This window comes from Grus americana, chromosome 6 (assembly GCF_028858705.1).
Source record: "Grus americana isolate bGruAme1 chromosome 6, bGruAme1.mat, whole genome shotgun sequence".
Lineage (NCBI taxonomy): Eukaryota > Metazoa > Chordata > Aves > Gruiformes > Gruidae > Grus > Grus americana.
In genome coordinates, this window is record NC_072857.1 from 698,728 (window position 1) to 716,516 (window position 17,789).

The window sequence follows — 17,789 nt, forward strand, 5'->3', positions numbered from 1 at the left end:
CACAAATCGTGTTCAGGCTGCCGTGAAAATGGCAACGATCAGAACGTTTCCAGTGCGCCTTGTACAGGATGTGGCTGTGCTGTTGGGCACTTGATAATTTCATACGTTCTTCCTCGCTATTTGGGCCAGAAGCTTGGCATGCAGACAGTGTGCCCTGATCCCCACAGGACAGGGGTGGGCTTTTCTTTATCCTTTTTTTCTGGTTTTGGTGGGCTTTTGGGGGTCTTTTGGAGTTTGTTTGTTTGTTCTGTTGTGGTGTTTTTTGTTTGGTTTTGTTTTTGTTTTTTTAAATTGTCATTCTGCATTTTGTGTGCTTGGCTGTGCTGATTGTTTTAGCAAGGGCTGATGATGTAACAGAAATGTAAGGGCTGTATCCCCAGCGTTACATATCCTTCCTGTCCTCCTAACTTCAGAATTCATAGATTTATTTGTATTGCGTACACTGACCTTGTAGTGTGTTGCCAAAGTTGCTTAAGCTGCAAAAGCGCTTTCGTTGCTGGCAGTTGAGTAATTACATCTGCCCAGTACAAACACCCGCATACTGTACCAGCGTGCAAGGAGGAGAGATCGGTGCTCTCAGAGCTTGCAGTTGAAGCAAACAGGAAGAATTAAGGGACAGCAGAGCACAGTGTGACTGTAAAGTGGTAAAAAGCGTATGCAGGGGTGGTCAGGGTACACCAGTGGGATGTTGGGGCCATGGCTGTTGAGTTGCCATCCTGTTAGCTCATCCTGCCCTTCAGCACTGTGAAGATTGTTAGTTGACGACTTTCTCTATGTGTTTTCCCCCACCAGGAAAGGGCCGTTACGGAGAAGTTTGGAGGGGCCAGTGGCAAGGAGAAAATGTTGCTGTGAAGATCTTCTCTTCTAGGGATGAAAAATCCTGGTTCAGGGAAACTGAATTGTACAACACTGTATTGCTGCGGCATGAAAATATTTTAGGTAAGTAGAACAACCATATTCATGTTTCCTAGCGTGGCTGGCGTAAAGGCAAGTTAATGGAGCAGTTCACTTGCAAAGCGCTGCAGGTTTGCTCAGCTATCTTGCAATCTGAGATTAGGTTCTTGTGATAAATAGCTGAAGGGAAGGGGAGACTTGCAGGAGGGTGCTGAAGTCTGAGTCGCAACTGGAGAAAGTGTCGTAGCATTAGCAAGACGCAGTGAACCAGATCGATCAATTGTTGGCAACAGAGTGTGTAGACAGAGAACGAAGGTGCCACAGACCCACGTGCTAAGAATTCAGCCTTGGCAGCCAAATGGCAAAAGAGCACTGTGCAATGTGTTAGCTGGGGAAGTTCTGGTGGATCTGCTTTTTTATAACTTCAGTTTACCTGGGAGAAATAAAAGGAGAAAAAGTGGGGAGGAGTTTATAATGAGATTTAAATATTTGAATACTTTTCCTTGTGCCTGAATAAACTGCAGTATGAATCCATTATTTTCTTCTGTTTAACTGTTCTGCTCAGGGTCAAACTAAGTTCCTTTGGAGTTTAAACTTCAACTATAGTTGCCCCTTTAAGATGTATTTCATTTCCCTGTAAATATGAAAGTAGATGATTTTGAATCTTCTGCACCCCTGTTTTTATGTTGTGAGCCGTGGCTGAAGTCTAAACAGCCCTTTTGGTTCCTGGTGGGCATGACCACCTTTCACTGGTGTGCCACCCTTACAGATAAAAGCAGCAGCTTGTTTTCTGTGTGCTGACATTACCTCACCCGCAGTCTGTCTGTAATCAGTTTTTCTTGGGCTCCTTATTCTTGTTTCCTGTCAGAGAATATTCCTTGGCTCTATAGCTCATCCTGCTAGACGTTTGTCTAATGTTTCCTGAAGCAGTTCCTTTGTAACTACAAAAATAATTTGGTGGCCTCCTGAAATGTGAATTATTGAACTTTCCTTCCCAAGAGAGCAAGTAACTTGGCTGAAATTACATTACACATTTCCCATGTTCCTCTCTCTGTGTTTAGTCTTTCTTGATAACTGTCAAATTTGTTGGCTATTTTACAGAATTTTTTTAGATGCAATATTAAACAATATCACAGATTACAAAAGTGTCACATTGTGCAGAAATCTGACTTCAGGAGAGAAAGTAGTGGGTGTTCTTTCTGACAAATGTCATATGTGGGCTTTTAATAAACATGATTTGTTCCTCTGACTTGGGAATAAAACTTTTGTTGCTTCCCAGCTAAGTCTGTTGAGGTCAACAGTGTGCTGACACACAATAAATTCAGAGGTAACAGGAGGGGAGCTACTCCTGAATTTTGTGTTCAGTTTTAAGACATTGCATTTTTGAAAGCAGTTCTTGAGGTTCATGAGTTTCAAAGAGAAATTTTTCTCTGTTGCTTTGTAGAAAATCATTGTGAAATACAGCTATGGTGCGTAAAGGCGCTCTGCCTTACTTCACCACGGAAGTTGCATGCCAGTTGAACTGTCTAATATCGGAAGCTGGTGAACGGTTAAAAAGATGAGGCCTTTGGAGGCTGCGGCAGTCTAGAGCAGTCCCATAGGTCTGATCGTTCAGCGGGCTGCGGCCATCCCTCTGCAGCTCGTTGAGCAATTGGGGGTCATGGGAGAGCAAGTCGTTGCTGTGGTGCAAAATTTTCAATCAGAAAGGTGTGACGTTTTCTGTCAGTTGGGGACAGCAAGTTTTTGACACGTCAAGGTTGATTGCTGGGAGTGCTCCGAATAGGCTTACCTTGGATGTAAAGGCGAAGTTGGCACAGCACGTAGTACCTGTTTATTGGGATGTGATGTGTACACGAAATGTGTTTAACCCTTTTCTCAGCAGCCTGCACTGGCTACTTGTCCTTAAAAATGGAAATACTTACGGATTGTCTGTTTGAGGTCCTGCTGCTTTCCAGTGTGATGGGTTGAGTGGACAGCAGCGGAGGTGGTACGTGTGGTGGTGGTCTTGTTTAACTGGACACTTCCCCACCCCGAGTCCTTCAAAAAGAAGGATGTCCTGGTTCTGGCAGGGATAGAGTTAATGTTCTTCCTAGCAGCTGGTTGGTGCTGCGGTTTGGATTTAGGATGAGAATAACGTTGATAACACACTGATGTGTTTAGTTGTTGCCAAGCAGTCGGGGACTTTTCAGGTTCTCATACCGGCCTGCCAGGGAGGAGGCTGGGGGTGCCCAAGGAGCTGGGGGACACGCAAAGGCAGGACAGCTGACCCAAACTGGCCAAAGGGATATCGCAGACCATACAATGTCGTGTCCCGTTTCTAACAGGGCAGCTGGGGGTCCTGCGTGGCATCGAGCCATGACGTACTTTTTCCCAAAGTATGTGGTCTTAACAAGTAGTTGTGTTTGGTGTGACTGACAAAATACATAAATACATTCTTGTGAATAGATTCGAGTTAGAGTTCCAGAATATGTCAGCTCTTTTTTCACCATTGTAATACCTGCAGTCTGTTTTCAGTGCAGTACACTCATGGAAAAGTTTTAATTAAACAGTTTTAAATTGCAGGAAGGGCCTAGTAGTATTGCTTCTTTTCCTGGGGGAGTCTTGAAGGAACTGTCATCTTTGTTGTTTTTCCTTTTTTCTTCCTCTCCCCCTAGGTTTTATTGCGTCTGATATGACCTCCAGAAACTCTAGTACCCAGCTGTGGCTGATCACCCACTACCACGAGATGGGCTCTCTGTACGACTACCTGCAGCTCACCACCCTGGACACGGTCAGCTGCCTGCGCATAGTGCTGTCCATCGCCAGCGGCCTCGCACATTTGCACATCGAGATATTCGGCACGCAGGGCAAGCCTGCCATCTCTCACCGCGACCTGAAGAGCAAAAACATCCTCGTTAAGAAGAACGGGCAGTGCTGCATCGCGGACTTGGGTGCGTTCCTTTGTGCGGCGGCGGCCGGGGGCCCGGCGAGAGACGCGGGGCCGGGGGCCGGGGGCCGGGGGCTGGGGCTGGGGCCGGGGCCGGGCTGCCCGCTCCCCCCCCCGCCGCATGGCGCTGCGGCCGCCGCCAGATGGCGCTCACAGCCCGAGGCGCCGGCCCGCGGGAGGGGGGACCCGGGGGGACCCGGGCGGGATCTGGGGGGACCCGGGGGGACCCGCGGTGGTGGGGGAATCCCGGGAGCCGGGGTGGGGGGATCCCGGGGTGCCGCGCAGAGCCTCGGGCCCCGCCGTTCCCAGGCTTCAGCTCGGTGCGGAGCTAGCACGGGCCCTTCCACTTCCAGTGGCAGAGCTACACGCTCGCTGTCCCACCAGCCTGAGTCCTTTGCCAGGTAATCCAGCCCAAAGTTGGGTTCTCTCACCAGCCCGTTTTAGACTTTAGGCTGGCAGGATGCTGAGGAACAGTTGGGGCAGCGTGGCTCCTTCACACCCTGGGGGACATCTGGCATAGCGGTAGGACAGTAGTGTTGGGAGACGTTGGCTGGACACAAATTTTTTTCAGTAACAATTCCACTGCATCGTTCCTGTCACTTTTGCCTGAGGGACGTGAAACACGCACAGGGAAAACATGAAAGCCACGCACCTAGACCTATCTAAATTTGTAGAGGGATTAGTAAATAAAAAATGGAGCAGTAAGTCGAAAATACAAAACTTCAGAGACTGGCTTTTAAATAAGTCTGTAGTTCACACTGAGGAGGGGGAAGCACATATTGGCATTGATTGACATCACACTAATAAAGTGAAATCTACTACATTCAAATATCTGAAGCCTCTAGATAGAGATTTTTCTCAGCACAGCAATAAACACTTCCCAGTTAGTTTCTGTGGTGGCAAAATAGCTGGTTTTTTAAACATGAAATCCTCAGGCGTGTATTTGACGTGTTCATGTGTTCCTTATCTGTAAAGGACAGTTACCAAAGAGTTTGTTGCTTCTGGCATGTATTCATGCCCTATATTTTCTGTATAGCTGTGTCTTTTCTCCCTCCTCTGTCTCAATACGTGCACCATACAAGAAGAATGACAGTGACTGTAAGTCCGGGCAGATGGAAAGATTCAGTGCAGCTGCCCAGAGCTCAGCTGGACTTTGGTTCTGTCGGTTACACCAAGTTCTGCACTTGCAACGTACCCGTTAAGAATAGGTGTAAGCTCTGAAAGCAAAGACGAATAAAATCGCTTTGATGCACATCTTGTAGCTGTCTGTCTTGCCGGCAGCCCGGGTGCCGTGCGCCTGAACTGCAGCGCAGCTTGGGGTGCGCAGCCGTCCGGTCCTGGTCCTGCCGGCAGCAAGCGCAGCAGCTCTGTGAATTGGCCACTTGTCCCTCGGCACGCGTGCCGCAAACGAGTCTCTGGGCAGCAACCCGCGTAGCCAGGGCTGCAGTTATGACATGGGCTGTTTCAAATATGTTCTAGCTAAGCAGAAACTGTGCGATAAAGTCCAAGGATGGGCGTCAGCCTCGCTTCAAGCTGTCAGTGCTGTGGAAAAGTTCTGCCCTTCTACTTCTAAAGCAATACATGTGCATGACAACAGGTCTTAGTTGAGCAACTTTACAGAGCAGCAGAATAATGCTTATACAAAGAGAAGCAGCAGCCCAGCCCTTCTCTTACTCCCTCCTTCTCCTACCCCTCCATATAGAGTAGTGAATGCCCACTTGAAACTAACACTGGTATTTGTAAGGAAGGTGCAAAGAACGCTAGCAAAATTTGCTCAAGTTTTGTTTCTAACAGATACTTCAGTATACTAAAGAGGATTTTTTGGTGTCTTGAAAACCAGTGTTTTATCAATTTGTATTCCTGTCAAGCTTTTTTTTTTTTTTTAAAGAATTAATACTTCCATTACAAGCTTCTCTGACGAGCAGTTACGCGCCCCTGAGTTAAATGTGCATTGAGAGCTCCTGAGGTGAAAAGCTGAAGCAGTGCAAGGTCTGCTCCTGACTCATAAACAGCACAGATGCCACCATGATGAGAACCTGATTACAACATTGTTGTCCCTTGACCCCATTGCAACACTTTCTTAGTTTGTAGTGTGTGGGATGCTGACTTGCATCCCTCAGCCTTAAACCTTTGACCTGTCAATCCATTGAATCTGTTTTGCCCAATTTGGATGGAGTAGTAGGGTTTTTATCAAAGTGTTCTCCAAAGTCTTGATGTCTTCAGTTTGCCAGGAAATTTGTTTGCTAACCTTTGTTTCCAGTGTGAATTTTTTTTTTAAATACTATAATCCATACATATTGTATAATATAAATGAATATGAACAAATGCATAAATATATAGGGAGGGTGTGTGTAACTATGTCCTCTGTGTGTGTATATATATATCACAAAAAATATTTTTTGCTTGGTGAGCAGGCTTTCCAAATTATCTTCTCAGCAGTCATGGGGTTAATAGATGGCATCTTTCTAGAGGTGCCATAAGCGTTTTTTTAGCAGCTTGAAATTACTTGAAGTGCATTTAAATTGTAGGAAAGTGTTTTCCAAATTTTCCAAATTTTTGTTACAGTGAAGTACAGACTATTTTTTGGAAAGAAAAGAAATTAATGATCTGGTGATTGGTTAATTTTTTATGGGACTGACTTAAAAAGCTTTTTAAGTTTCATCTAAAACAAACTCATGTTAAATGTAAATAGTATATGTTATTCTTACAAGATTTGTTGAGGAAATTAGGGAGAGTTTGTGTTGTCTTTTCTATTGCTTAGTTATGTCATGCATCTGTTGCTGTTCAATTTGCAGTGCTCTCTGTTTACCATGGCAAAATGAGTACTCTGTGTGTTTCCAAATTTACAGTAATTTAGTCCATCACATAATGTTCTTTGCTTAAATGTTTAGTAATTAGTAGAAACCAGGTAGAGTGGTTTTGACTGACTCATTTTAGATCAGCTTGAGGATGTTTATTTTTCAAGCTACTGCAAATACGGTGTTTTTTATTTTCCAGCTTTATTTTTTAACTTGGGTATATCCATCATGCAGTGTTTTTCTTCTCTCTTCCCCACAGTTCGGATATATCCACCTACCCAAAAGTTCTATAAATAAATGTGAATGCTGTGTAAAATTGTTTTCTTCTAAGTAACAGATGCTTGGCCTTTTGTGTATACGTGCTTAGAGTGCTGGTGACATCCAGTGGCTGCAAAACACTTAATGACAACATTTTGCAACAGTGCAATAACATGCTTAATGGTAATCCCTGAGGAGATAATTGGTCTAAGTCTACGGACACAGTGGCTGTTTTTGATAGCTGGTTTGGAGCTGACCCAGTTGGTCTTTGGACAGTTGGACTCCCAGCTCCTTCTTTGTTAGAAACTCTCTGATGGGTGTCACTGCTCACATGGAATTTTAAATGTGTGCTGCTGTAGTTTTAAAGGGGACTTAACAGTGATTTTTTTTTTCTGTCCTTCAGGCCTCGCAGTAATGCACTCCCAAAGCACGAATCAGTTGGATGTGGGGAACAATCCCCGTGTGGGTACCAAACGCTACATGGCTCCAGAAGTCTTGGACGAAACTATCCAGGCAGACTGCTTTGACTCGTATAAAAGGGTCGATATCTGGGCTTTTGGGCTGGTCCTTTGGGAAGTAGCTAGACGCATGGTTAGCAACGGTAAGTATTTGGGGCTCTTTACTTGGTTTTAGAAGGGGTTAAGGAAATGGGAATTCATGGCCAAGCATCTGCCACCAAAATGCATGGGATGCACAGTAAAATACTGGACCTCTGAAGTATTTTGGTTCCTGACGCTTTGCTGCCTGTGGTGAAGTTGTTGGTATGTTGGGTACAATGGCTGAGTATTGTTGTCGCTTCTGTTCAGGGAGAGAAGAAAGAGCGTCCCCTGCTACATCCTAAATCGTGACGAGAAATAATTCATACCACATAGTTAAGTTAAAATTTCAGATCATAAAGTCTCTAAACTTTTTCCATGTGTCATTAAACCATAATGTACACTTTTAGGTGACTGTTTCACATGACAAAACCTAAGGAACAGAAGGAAAATATGTAGGAATTGAAGAAGTGAAGTGATCAGAATTCAGAGATGCTCTTGCTTTACCAAGTTAAATGCATTCACAAAGCCGGACTATAGTCAAAGCACAGTTTGGCTTGGGAGAAGTGCCGCTGGAATCCTGTGTCGTAGCACACACTGTTACTTCGTGTTTCCTTGGCAAGGGACTCTGAATTTAAGAACCTTTAAGCTGGGTGTCTGTTGGTGTGATTTCTTGTGCTTGTCAAGTCAGAAGTCCTTTCTGACTTGTGGACCTCAGGTCGTGCTCTCTGGACCCAAGCAGGCAGGAGAACACAGAAGATGCCCTTCAGGCTTCTCTGCAGACACTGGCAGTGACGGTGACATGTTTAAATCTGAGGAAGCTCTGAATTGTCATACGCGTTTATTTGCTCTGTGTCTGATCTATTCCCACGAAATCCAGATCTGGGATTCTGTAACTGACATCAGACAACGGGTTTGTCTTCAGGAAAAGGCGACGGGTCGTTTGCTTGCTGCAGTAGCTCTGAGCCCCAGTGTTAGGCTGGAACCCCGCAGGGCAGGTAGGGCTGGTGCCAGCCGGGGTGCTGCCAGCATAGGATCCAGGTACGAACTTGTTCGAAGGAGGCATGGTCAGAACGATAGGCAGTAGTCAGGTGGCTCAAACTGAAGAATTGAGGGCTTTTTTTTGGTGGGAACTATTGCAAGTCAGAATTTGAGGGAATACTTTGGAGGAAAGGATTGAGATGTTCTCAAAAAGCGGCTGTTGAGCCAAAGGAGAGAGTATGAGTGAGTGGACAGAGGCAGGCTGCAGTAAGGCATGACAGGGAAGGCTTGCGGTAGCTGGTACGGAGTAACGATGCCTGACTCAGACTCTAGTGGAAGTTAAGGTACTTGCCTCGTGCTGTTTCTCACACGTTACCTGCCCTCCACTCCCGCACCCCAGTGGGAATCCTGTCCAGGTGGTGTTACGCTGGGCTACAGGGAGTGGGGAGAGAGGACAGGCAAATGTGCAGCAGCTCTAGAAGCAAACAAATATTAAGATACAGGACTTCTTCTAAATATGAACCTTTTACTTCATCTGTTATCTGTTGGTGGCCAAAATAATTTAACCGTAAGTAAAAAACAAGCAAACAAACCCCCCCCCAAATCTTATTGGTCCCTTGTTCAGGGTAACTCTCAGCATGGCAGCCACAGGCAGCTAGCTGTCTCCAGAAACACTGCAGTCAGGCTTGTTATGAGAAGGCTGCTGGAAGGTGGCACTTCCGAGAAGATTTGCAGACCTTCCAAGCTAGCTGGGAGATTCCCTGGGGCCTGGAGCACTGTCCAAAGCCCCTGTCTTCTCCAGGATACGTCCCGGGTGCTTAAACAAAGCTGACTTGGGGGTAGCAAAATGCATCAGGTAGGCTTAGGTGGCTAATTTAATTCTCCTTGTAAGCCAAGAGCTTGCTCTGATAGCTCTGCAGAGATCCAGCTGGGTTCTCTGCAATCAAGAGAGCAGGGTGATCTGTGCAGGTGGTCAGCTGCTTTGGGGAGCTGCATCTGAACTTGCAGGGTCCACAGTGAGCAGCTCCTGTCTTGCTGTCACGGGACTGTCTCTAGGAGCCGAAGGGAACTTCCATAAGCTTTCTGTGGGGTGGCTGGAGCTGAGCTCGTGACCTCGCCATCCTTCTCCCTTCAGGTAACTCCTCTGACAGTGAAGACCTGTGCAGCAAACAGAACAGGTATTGTTCTGGTATGAGAACATGTCAGCTGAATTGCAGGGCGGTGATGGTCTCAGGTGATGGAGGTGTATGTGGTTAATTAGAGAAAGGAGGAAAGTCTTGTGAAGGCATGGTTTTAATTTTTCTGCTTATTGGCAAATGTATGTCGTAGGCAGTTATGAAGGCTTGCTCATTGCATTTCCCAATATTTGGAGACCTCTGGGTTGCAGTTCACGTCAGCGTGAGTGCCTTGAGAATTTAAGCGGTAACTTCATTGTTTTCAGCGCAGTTTTATATTCTGCACTTTGTCTCGGCAGTCTGTGAGCACTGTAGTTTCCTAGTTGCCATAATATGATGGGTTTGCTGGGCAGGGGTTGATTAATTCACTGTGCAAGAGGTGATGCTCGCTGCAGCGGGAAGGGAAGCCAGCGCATGAGGAGGCAGTCGGTCTGCGGAGGGACCGTGCTCGTAGCTGTGGGTGACGGGACGAGGAGTGCTCACACATAGGCACCGTGTAGCGTATTGTCTGTTTGAACATAGCAGTGGGCCTATGCGATGACAAAACTTCACGTGAAGCTTTCGATAAGTTTGGTTTTATTGCCAGTCTCGAATTTTGAGTCGTTCATCTGGAATCTGTCTTGCCACAGTGCTGTTTTTGGAGGCTGGTAATCCTGTGTGGAATATTAGATGTCTCGCTCCCTTTGTATATGAATATACCTTTATGCTTATATGTATGTGTGTACACTGTACATAACATATATAAAAAATACACACAGTCTTACCTAGTTACCTCCTGAAATGAAAGTTCCATGAAACGGTACCTATTACTTAAATATTCCCGTGCTGAAGTTTTGATACGTAGGCATTGGTGCAGTGGCCGCGGTTCACAGACGGTTTACCTGAGCTACTTTGAAACTACCGAGCTTGGGTTGTGCTGGCGGCTTCACCAAGGTGGTGTGAGACTCAGCGTGGACTGCAGGCCTGCCACAGATGGCGGGTGGATGCTTCAGTGACTTGATTTGGGCTGAGCTCAGGGATGCCTTGGAAGCGCTTTTAACGGTGATACAGCTATGTCATGACACTGGGCGTGTCAGGTCTTAAGACGATGGTGATACTAATTCCACAGTACTTAACTTCCAGTTGCTCTGTATTTCTGGCTGTTGCTATAAGTAATTACATTTCCTGGTTTGAAATGGAGTAAATGTTTTCTCTCAAATCCAAGTGTTCAGCTGTGTGGAAATAATTTCTTTATCAGGTGGTCACTTGGATAACCCCGTTTGATTTGCAGGAAGCCTCTGGCACTGGGAGTGAGCACGCTGAGGTCGGGGTGGCATGCCTCTGTGAACTGGGTGACGGCGTATCGTAGGTGGGCCAGGGCACTGTCACTTACCTGCGCTGGAGACTTTTGCTGCTATCCCATGCTGATGGACACTTGGCATCTCTCATTTACTGGGTGGAAATGCAGAGTCTGTTCCAGCGGGTCAGCCTGGTTTAGTGCTTCAGTTCATGGAGACTCTGAAGTTGTTGTGATCTGACTAACAAGTCTGATCTTTAAAAAAAAATTAATATTTCAAATGTTTGTTTTTAAATTTTTAAGCTTTTTTAAACTTACCTAATGGTCCTCAAGGTGACACAGTGATTCTCAGTATTTTTCTGTTGCGGCTTAGTATAAGGAGGAAAATGTGGTAGGAAACTCCTTCGCCATGACCAAGAGTACTTGTGTCTCGTCTTTGTGCTGCAGCAGGAGCCACTCAGCACTTCTCTCTGTGCTTGAAAAATGTAGTTTAAACCCCCAAATCAGTATTTCACTCTCTTTAGATAGACCAGTGCTTGTTCCCTGTAGAGTGGTTGTTCACTGCTTTTGAACGTGCCCCCTTCCTAGTGTACAGTGCCGTGCGTCTTTCCTTCATCGGTACCTGGCACTTGCAGTTGTGTTCCTTGGGACCCTTCGCTGTCATTCCCGGTCCTGTGATCGTGTTCAATATCAAAGTGACACCAGAGGCTGACAGATGGGTACTGCTCAAAGCCACCCCTGTGTGTGGTCATCGTTCTACCTGCGAGGCTGGGTCTGTTGCTTAGGTGTTTGTGTAGATGCCGCTTTGCTCCAGCGGGTAGATTCGTGCGTGCGTAGGACAAGCTGACATTAAAGTAACGAGGAATAAAGGTGAAGAAAACACTAGTGTGTGTGTGAGAGTTCTAGTTGATTTGAGTACCAAAAAGCCAGCAACCCCAGGGGGAAAAAAATACAATATATTGTAAATTACAGAAGTTGTCTTAAAACTGTCCAGAAAGCAGCAAGCTGCAGGTCGGCTGAACGCCCTGGGGCGTCCCCCGTAGCGAGTGGCAGGCTCGCTGTCCCAGGGCAGTGTGCGAGGGAAGCGTGTCACAGTTCAGTGACGGTTTTGCGAGCGGGGCGGTGTGGGCGAGAGGTTGCAGTGGCTCGCTGGCACCGCTGATGGGCTGCTGCGGAGCCAGCGGTGGTCCCACGGGGTCAGTGATGTTTGGCTGCGTACCAGCGTGCTCTAGAAGCACTCCGTTGGAGTAAAAGTTCATTTCATACGTATTACTGTATGTCTTAGCTGAAATAGCCAGTTATATACCCTATACTTTGGAAAGACAATGTGAAAATAGTAAATTAGAGCCAGACTCTCTCTTTTAGTGGTAAAGTTCATCTGATATACCCTGATGACCCTGGAAACGTTTTCAGAGCCATATGATGTATGAAGCCACTGCTTTATCTGAAACGGAAATACAGACAATGTAGATACACAAGAGGTTTTTCTACTCTTAGTTCTCACAATAAACGTTATTCTGTGTTCTGGGAGGAAGCAGGAGGAGTGTAAAAACAAGGGTTCAGCCCTGCGGGTGATGTTTGGTGTATGCACTTAGGAATTGCTCGAAGGAGGAGGGCGGGTGGCTGATGCTTCTTGATGCAGCATGTAATACGGTCTGTCCTCCTGCGTCCGTGTCAGAATACCATTGGGCAAACCCTGCAGCCTGCTCGGTGCTTTGTTACGGTAACTCGCTCGGGTAGCCAGTTCTTTGAACTGTCCTACTATTTTCAAAGGGAGCTGTAACTTCCTGAAGACCGTTTCCCTTTTCGACTAGTCATTGCAGATAGGGATTTACAGATTTTTACAAAGGATCTATAGGACTATGATCTTCATCACCTATAGAACAAGAAAACTAAATCCAACCACTGTAGCAAAGCTTGAGAACCTCTTTTCAACTGCAGTATATTCAAAGCAACAGAAGTTCTCTGGGATTTCATGTACGTCTGACTGTGGGACAGCTGCCAGTCTGCTAAAAAGCAGTTTTAAGATTGTTCTGCCCACATTTCTATTGTACGTAGAGGGCCTCATTTGCTCGCTGTTTTTCCAAGCTGCTGACCCAAATGCCTGCCTTTGAACACCAGTTTTTAAATTGGCTTCCTAAGAAAGTTGAACTCCCTATAGATCATTTGTGAGCTTAATCCACTGATGAAACTCAGTGCTGCACACATGCCTTAGAGTAGGCAAAAGGCTTTTTAGCCTGCCAGTGTTCTGTAAGCTGGGTGACGAGTTGTGGGAGCACACGCATTAACTCACTTTCCCAATGAATCCTGGAAAATGCATTCAGACACTGGGTGCCACAGGCTCTCGGGTGTTTGGCTTTGTGGTGGCATGTGGTGCCAATTAGCCCAAGTATTTACTATTTTAATAACAAGAAATAAAAGTATTTGAAGTGCCAGCGTGAGGGTCTGTAGATGCTGACATGCTTATTGGACTCTTTTGGGAATCATAAACCCATGCAAAGTGTGTGGTAAGCCTATTAAAACCACAGTGCAGACCTTAAATTTTTACGTTTGCTAGTAGAAATCCCAGTTTTGTGGTAGTCAGTAAACCTCCGTGCATTATAAAAGATGGCCTTTTGGCAAGTGGATTTATTTCTCATGACTTCGGCTCAAGCATCTGCAAAATGGATGTAGTTCTTATTTTGTGGAATTGTAACATGAACCAATTAATTAACATTTTGGGTAGAAGAAGCTGTTCCTGTGGTAGTAAGCGCTATTCTGTTTAACGGCTGCTTGACACTGATGTTAACTTTTAAAAATATTTTTGTGCTACTTAGATGGCTGGGTCATCTCTCTCTCTGTGCAGAAATAGTCTTTCACTGGCACAGTCATTAAATAATGCCTCTCTTGTGTCTTACTAGGTATTGTGGAAGACTATAAGCCACCATTTTATGACTTGGTTCCCAACGATCCCAGTTTTGAAGACATGAGAAAAGTGGTCTGTGTAGACCAGCAAAGGCCGAACATTCCCAACAGATGGTTCTCAGACCCTGTAAGTGGGTGTGCCGGAAGATACGAGCTGCCCTTTCTTCTTTTGAAACAGTCGTGGAAGTTATTTTCAGTTGTCACTTGAAACTGAAACGGTCTCGATGCTGCTTGTCAGGAGCACGACCGGTACAGATTTCAGAAGCGTGCTGGCATGGACCTTTGTCTTGGAGCAGGAAGAAAACACTAGGAGCCAACTTCTGACTGTTAAGCCTGAGCGGTTCCCAGATCAGCCTTTTAGCAGCATGATTTAACAGTAACTACTTTAAAGCTGCCCTTCCTATGTTGTTGTTGTTCTCCCTCCAAGGGGAAATGTCTTGAAGGGCAGGGTAGCCTCTGTAGGCCTTCCTGTGGCTTATACACACGCAGGTTTAGGACAGAGTTTTGGTCTCTCCCCTGCCTACAGGGTGAGGGACTGTTGCTCCTTCTGAAAGGCTGCTGCTGTGGTGTCATCTTCTTCAGCAGAATCGGTCTGGGCTCTCCAGGCTGACCGGCTGTTTGTTCCTTATTACCGATGCTATGGAGGTCGGTTGGAGTCTGTATGGCCGGCTGGGGCCAGCGAGGACGAGAGGTCCCACCTACAAGGTTTTGGTGACCATGACCTGCGCTGCCGCACCAGCCAGCAGTGAATCCCAGCCGTTGAAAGCTGCGCTGGACATGATGAAATCACAGACAGAAAATCTGTGCCTTCTCTGGCTTCCTTCATTGATCTTGCAGGAGTCTGTTTCATTGAAAAGATATTCTGTGGAGTCTTTCCTTAATTAGAAAAACAACAAAACTCCATTGTTAAAAATTACGCTAGTTTGTCACTCCAGTCGGCCCATTGTCTGGTTATTCTCTTAGTTTAACCAATTTATCAAACCTGGGTTTTTTTCAAGGCGTGAAAGCTGTATAGTTGATAGACAACAGTAAACTCTCTGTAGACTCTGAAAATTGAGTACTAATGAGACAATAAAACCTTATTGTGTTAGTGCTTAACCCAATCTAGTGCTTTCTTGGCTTGTGATTGTGTCCTTACATGTGTGTTTTGTGTTTTATTCTTTTCCCAGACATTAACATCTCTTGCCAAGTTGATGAAAGAATGCTGGTATCAAAATCCATCAGCAAGACTAACAGCCCTGCGAATCAAAAAGACTTTGACCAAAATTGATAATTCCTTAGATAAACTGAAAGCTGACTGTTGACCTTCTTCTCGTGGTGCTCTCCTGATAGGAAGGCATTTGTCTGGTTCAGAAGTAGTCTGGCCAGACAGTTTATACGATTGGTCCCCATGTGGCTACTTGTAGAGGCAGAAGTTCTTACCAAGCCATCTGTTTGGAGACATCGAGACATCGGAACCGGACGGACTTTGCTCAGTGACTACGATGGGCATTTCAGAAATGGTCAAGCTATAAGGACTCACGCTGGATGTACTGTTGCAAAGGTAGTGGCCTGAAGGAAGACAGAGAAATCCTAAGACAAGATCAGGGCATTAAATAATGGCTTTGAACAGCTTTTTTCTTTTTCTTTTTTTTTTTTTTTTTTTAATTCTCCTAATCACTCCCAGGGCGAACACATGGAAGTGGTAAATTTTAATCAGCAATATTGCCTGTGCTTCTCTTCTTTATTGCACTAGGAATTCTTTGCATTCCTTACTTGCACTGTCACTGTTAATTTTAATGACATGACTTGCCAAAAATATGATTGGCTGTACACTACATTGATCTATGCCTGAATAATAGGAAATGAATTTGGTAAACTGAAAATGTAACTGTCAGATTTTAGCTGCATTTTACATGTGTACTGATGTTTACAATAATGCTGAACATTAGGAATTTCTCGTTTATACAAAACTTGCAAATTATTTATTACTAGTGCACTTGCCAGTTTTTTAAACTGTAAAATAAGTGCATAAAGTTAAAGCTTATTTTTATGTGGCCTCTTTCATGATTTCTTACACAGATGTTTTTGTAACACAATATAACCTGAAACATAAATTGTTTTCTGTATTGTCATATTACAACTCGATAGCCACATTTTAAGTGCTTCACATTTGTAGGTGTGTGGTCTGTAACATATTTTCAGTTCAAATACGGAACATATATATAGCCATTACCCACATGACATTGTGTCTAGTATCTTACTGATCTAGAAAAGGAAAGCAATGGAGGAATTAACTAGAATTTTAGGTCATGGATGCTGTGGGGAAAATGCATTTTATTTCTTCTAAGCTATATAATATGCATTTAAACTCTGCCAGAAAAATAACTATTTTGTTTTAATCTACTTTTTCTATTTAGTAGTTATTTGTATAAATTAAATAGAATGTTTTCAAGTCAAACAAAAGAGTGTTTTAGTTCTCTTCCTGCCTGTTAGTACAGAGGTATACCAGAGCAGCAGCGGGTGTCTCGCAGGTGGATAGCGTTGGTCCCGGTCAGTCCTGGGTGGAACACCAAGGTGCCGAGGCTGTTAACGGTTGTTTGTCTGGCCGTGTCTTTCCTGTGCTGAACTGGATCCCAAAATAGCACAGCAGGGAACTGGTGTACTCTCTTTGGCCATGACGTGAGCTGTGTCCGTGCAAACCGCCCAGAGCACGTCTTGCAGGAGGAGGTACGTTATCCCCTAGCCTCAGGGGAAGAACTCAGCTTTGTACCCAGAGAACCGTTTTCTCTGCCTCTCGATACTCTCATCTTACTTGTTATGCCACGTGGAAGAGGAACTCGGAAGTGACAGTGCCCTTTCATCCTTGAAAAGAACCCCATTATTCACGGGCTTGAAATCCTCCAAGTAATCTAAGGACCTGGATAGTAATTAGCCATTCAGACATGCTTCCTCTCTGGGTTAAAAAATGTCTCTGAGGTTCCCTTTCGTGCATTAAGTCCGCCAGATTCTGCTCTCCTGTTTCTCTGTAACTTTTCCTTCTCAGCCCCAGTCTTCCTTGTCCTGCTCCGGCCAAGTGGCGTGCCTTTCTTTTTCTACATTCCTAGCGTAGAAATAACAGCCAAGTTTGCGGGGTAGGTACTGCATGGGGCTAAGAGACTGCGCGGTACAGTACCTCTGCAGAGCAGACTGAATTGGTACCAGTTGCTAGGTCTCTTAATTACACTTGATGCGAATCCGAGCAGATCCAGTGCTGCAAAAACCATAGGAAAAGCAGGATCTGATCAGTTTTATTGTTAGTCAAAGAAAGGCTCAGTTGCCTGAATGCATTCCGGTTTGCTTTAAACTGGTTTGTGTGTGTGATGCCTGCTGGGCTAACTTAAATAACAGGAGGGACAGTATTTCAGCAAAGACTCGAGCGAACCGGTCTGTTGGACTGAAGATGCTGTAGGAGTGGAAGTAACTGCTGACAGTTACAACTGCAAAATGCGTAGCTGTGTCAGCGACAGTTCCTGATGGAGAGTATTGCCTGAAGTTCTTTAGTTCTAGGTGCGCACACATACGTATCTCTTTCCCATGTACTTGCATGATGGAACAAACGTCAGTGTTTGAAACAAAAGGAAGTGAGGCAGCCTGCTTGTGGAGGTCTCAGGCTGCTGCAGCGCTCGGAGATGAGGACAGCCAGGGATGTCTGGACAGCGGAGGGCGAGAGGGGACGGACCGAGACAGAGCTGGGGGGGAAGCTCAGTGTGCAGTGCGAGTTGGAAGTGGCTCGTTAGGTTTTCTACTTTGAGTTTTCACATCTCCAGCATTTTCCAGTACAGGTGTTGGAGGAGAGAGGCAATCTGTCATGCTGATGATTAATAACCGTTCTGGCCGCGTTGGCTGAATTTGCAGTGCCTTTCTCAAATGCTAACATACCGAGTCACAGCATCTTGCTAGATGTCAGGGACGATGGTCGTGTTAAATACTTGATCCATCTCTTCTTTGAGCTGTAGCATCTCCTGAAAAGTGCTGTGTGCGTAGAACGACGACGTGACTTCAGGTTGGAAACGGCTCCGT

General features: G+C 45.4%; 1 protein-coding gene across 3 annotated transcripts in view; it reads left to right on the forward strand.

Moving 5' to 3' along the window:
• The window catches only part of ACVR1 (activin A receptor type 1), a 72,278-nt gene extending 56,085 nt beyond the window's left edge, over positions 1-16,193 (forward strand). For all 3 annotated transcript variants that reach the window (XM_054830093.1, XM_054830091.1, XM_054830092.1), the window contains 5 exons: positions 793-939; positions 3,549-3,824; positions 7,280-7,477; positions 13,745-13,875; positions 14,918-16,193. In XM_054830093.1, the coding sequence (XP_054686068.1) occupies positions 793-939; positions 3,549-3,824; positions 7,280-7,477; positions 13,745-13,875; positions 14,918-15,052 (887 nt within the window). In that variant the 3' untranslated portion in view covers positions 15,053-16,193. The remainder of the gene's footprint in view (positions 1-792; positions 940-3,548; positions 3,825-7,279; positions 7,478-13,744; positions 13,876-14,917) is intronic.
• Positions 16,194-17,789: the final 1,596 nt, after the last annotated feature.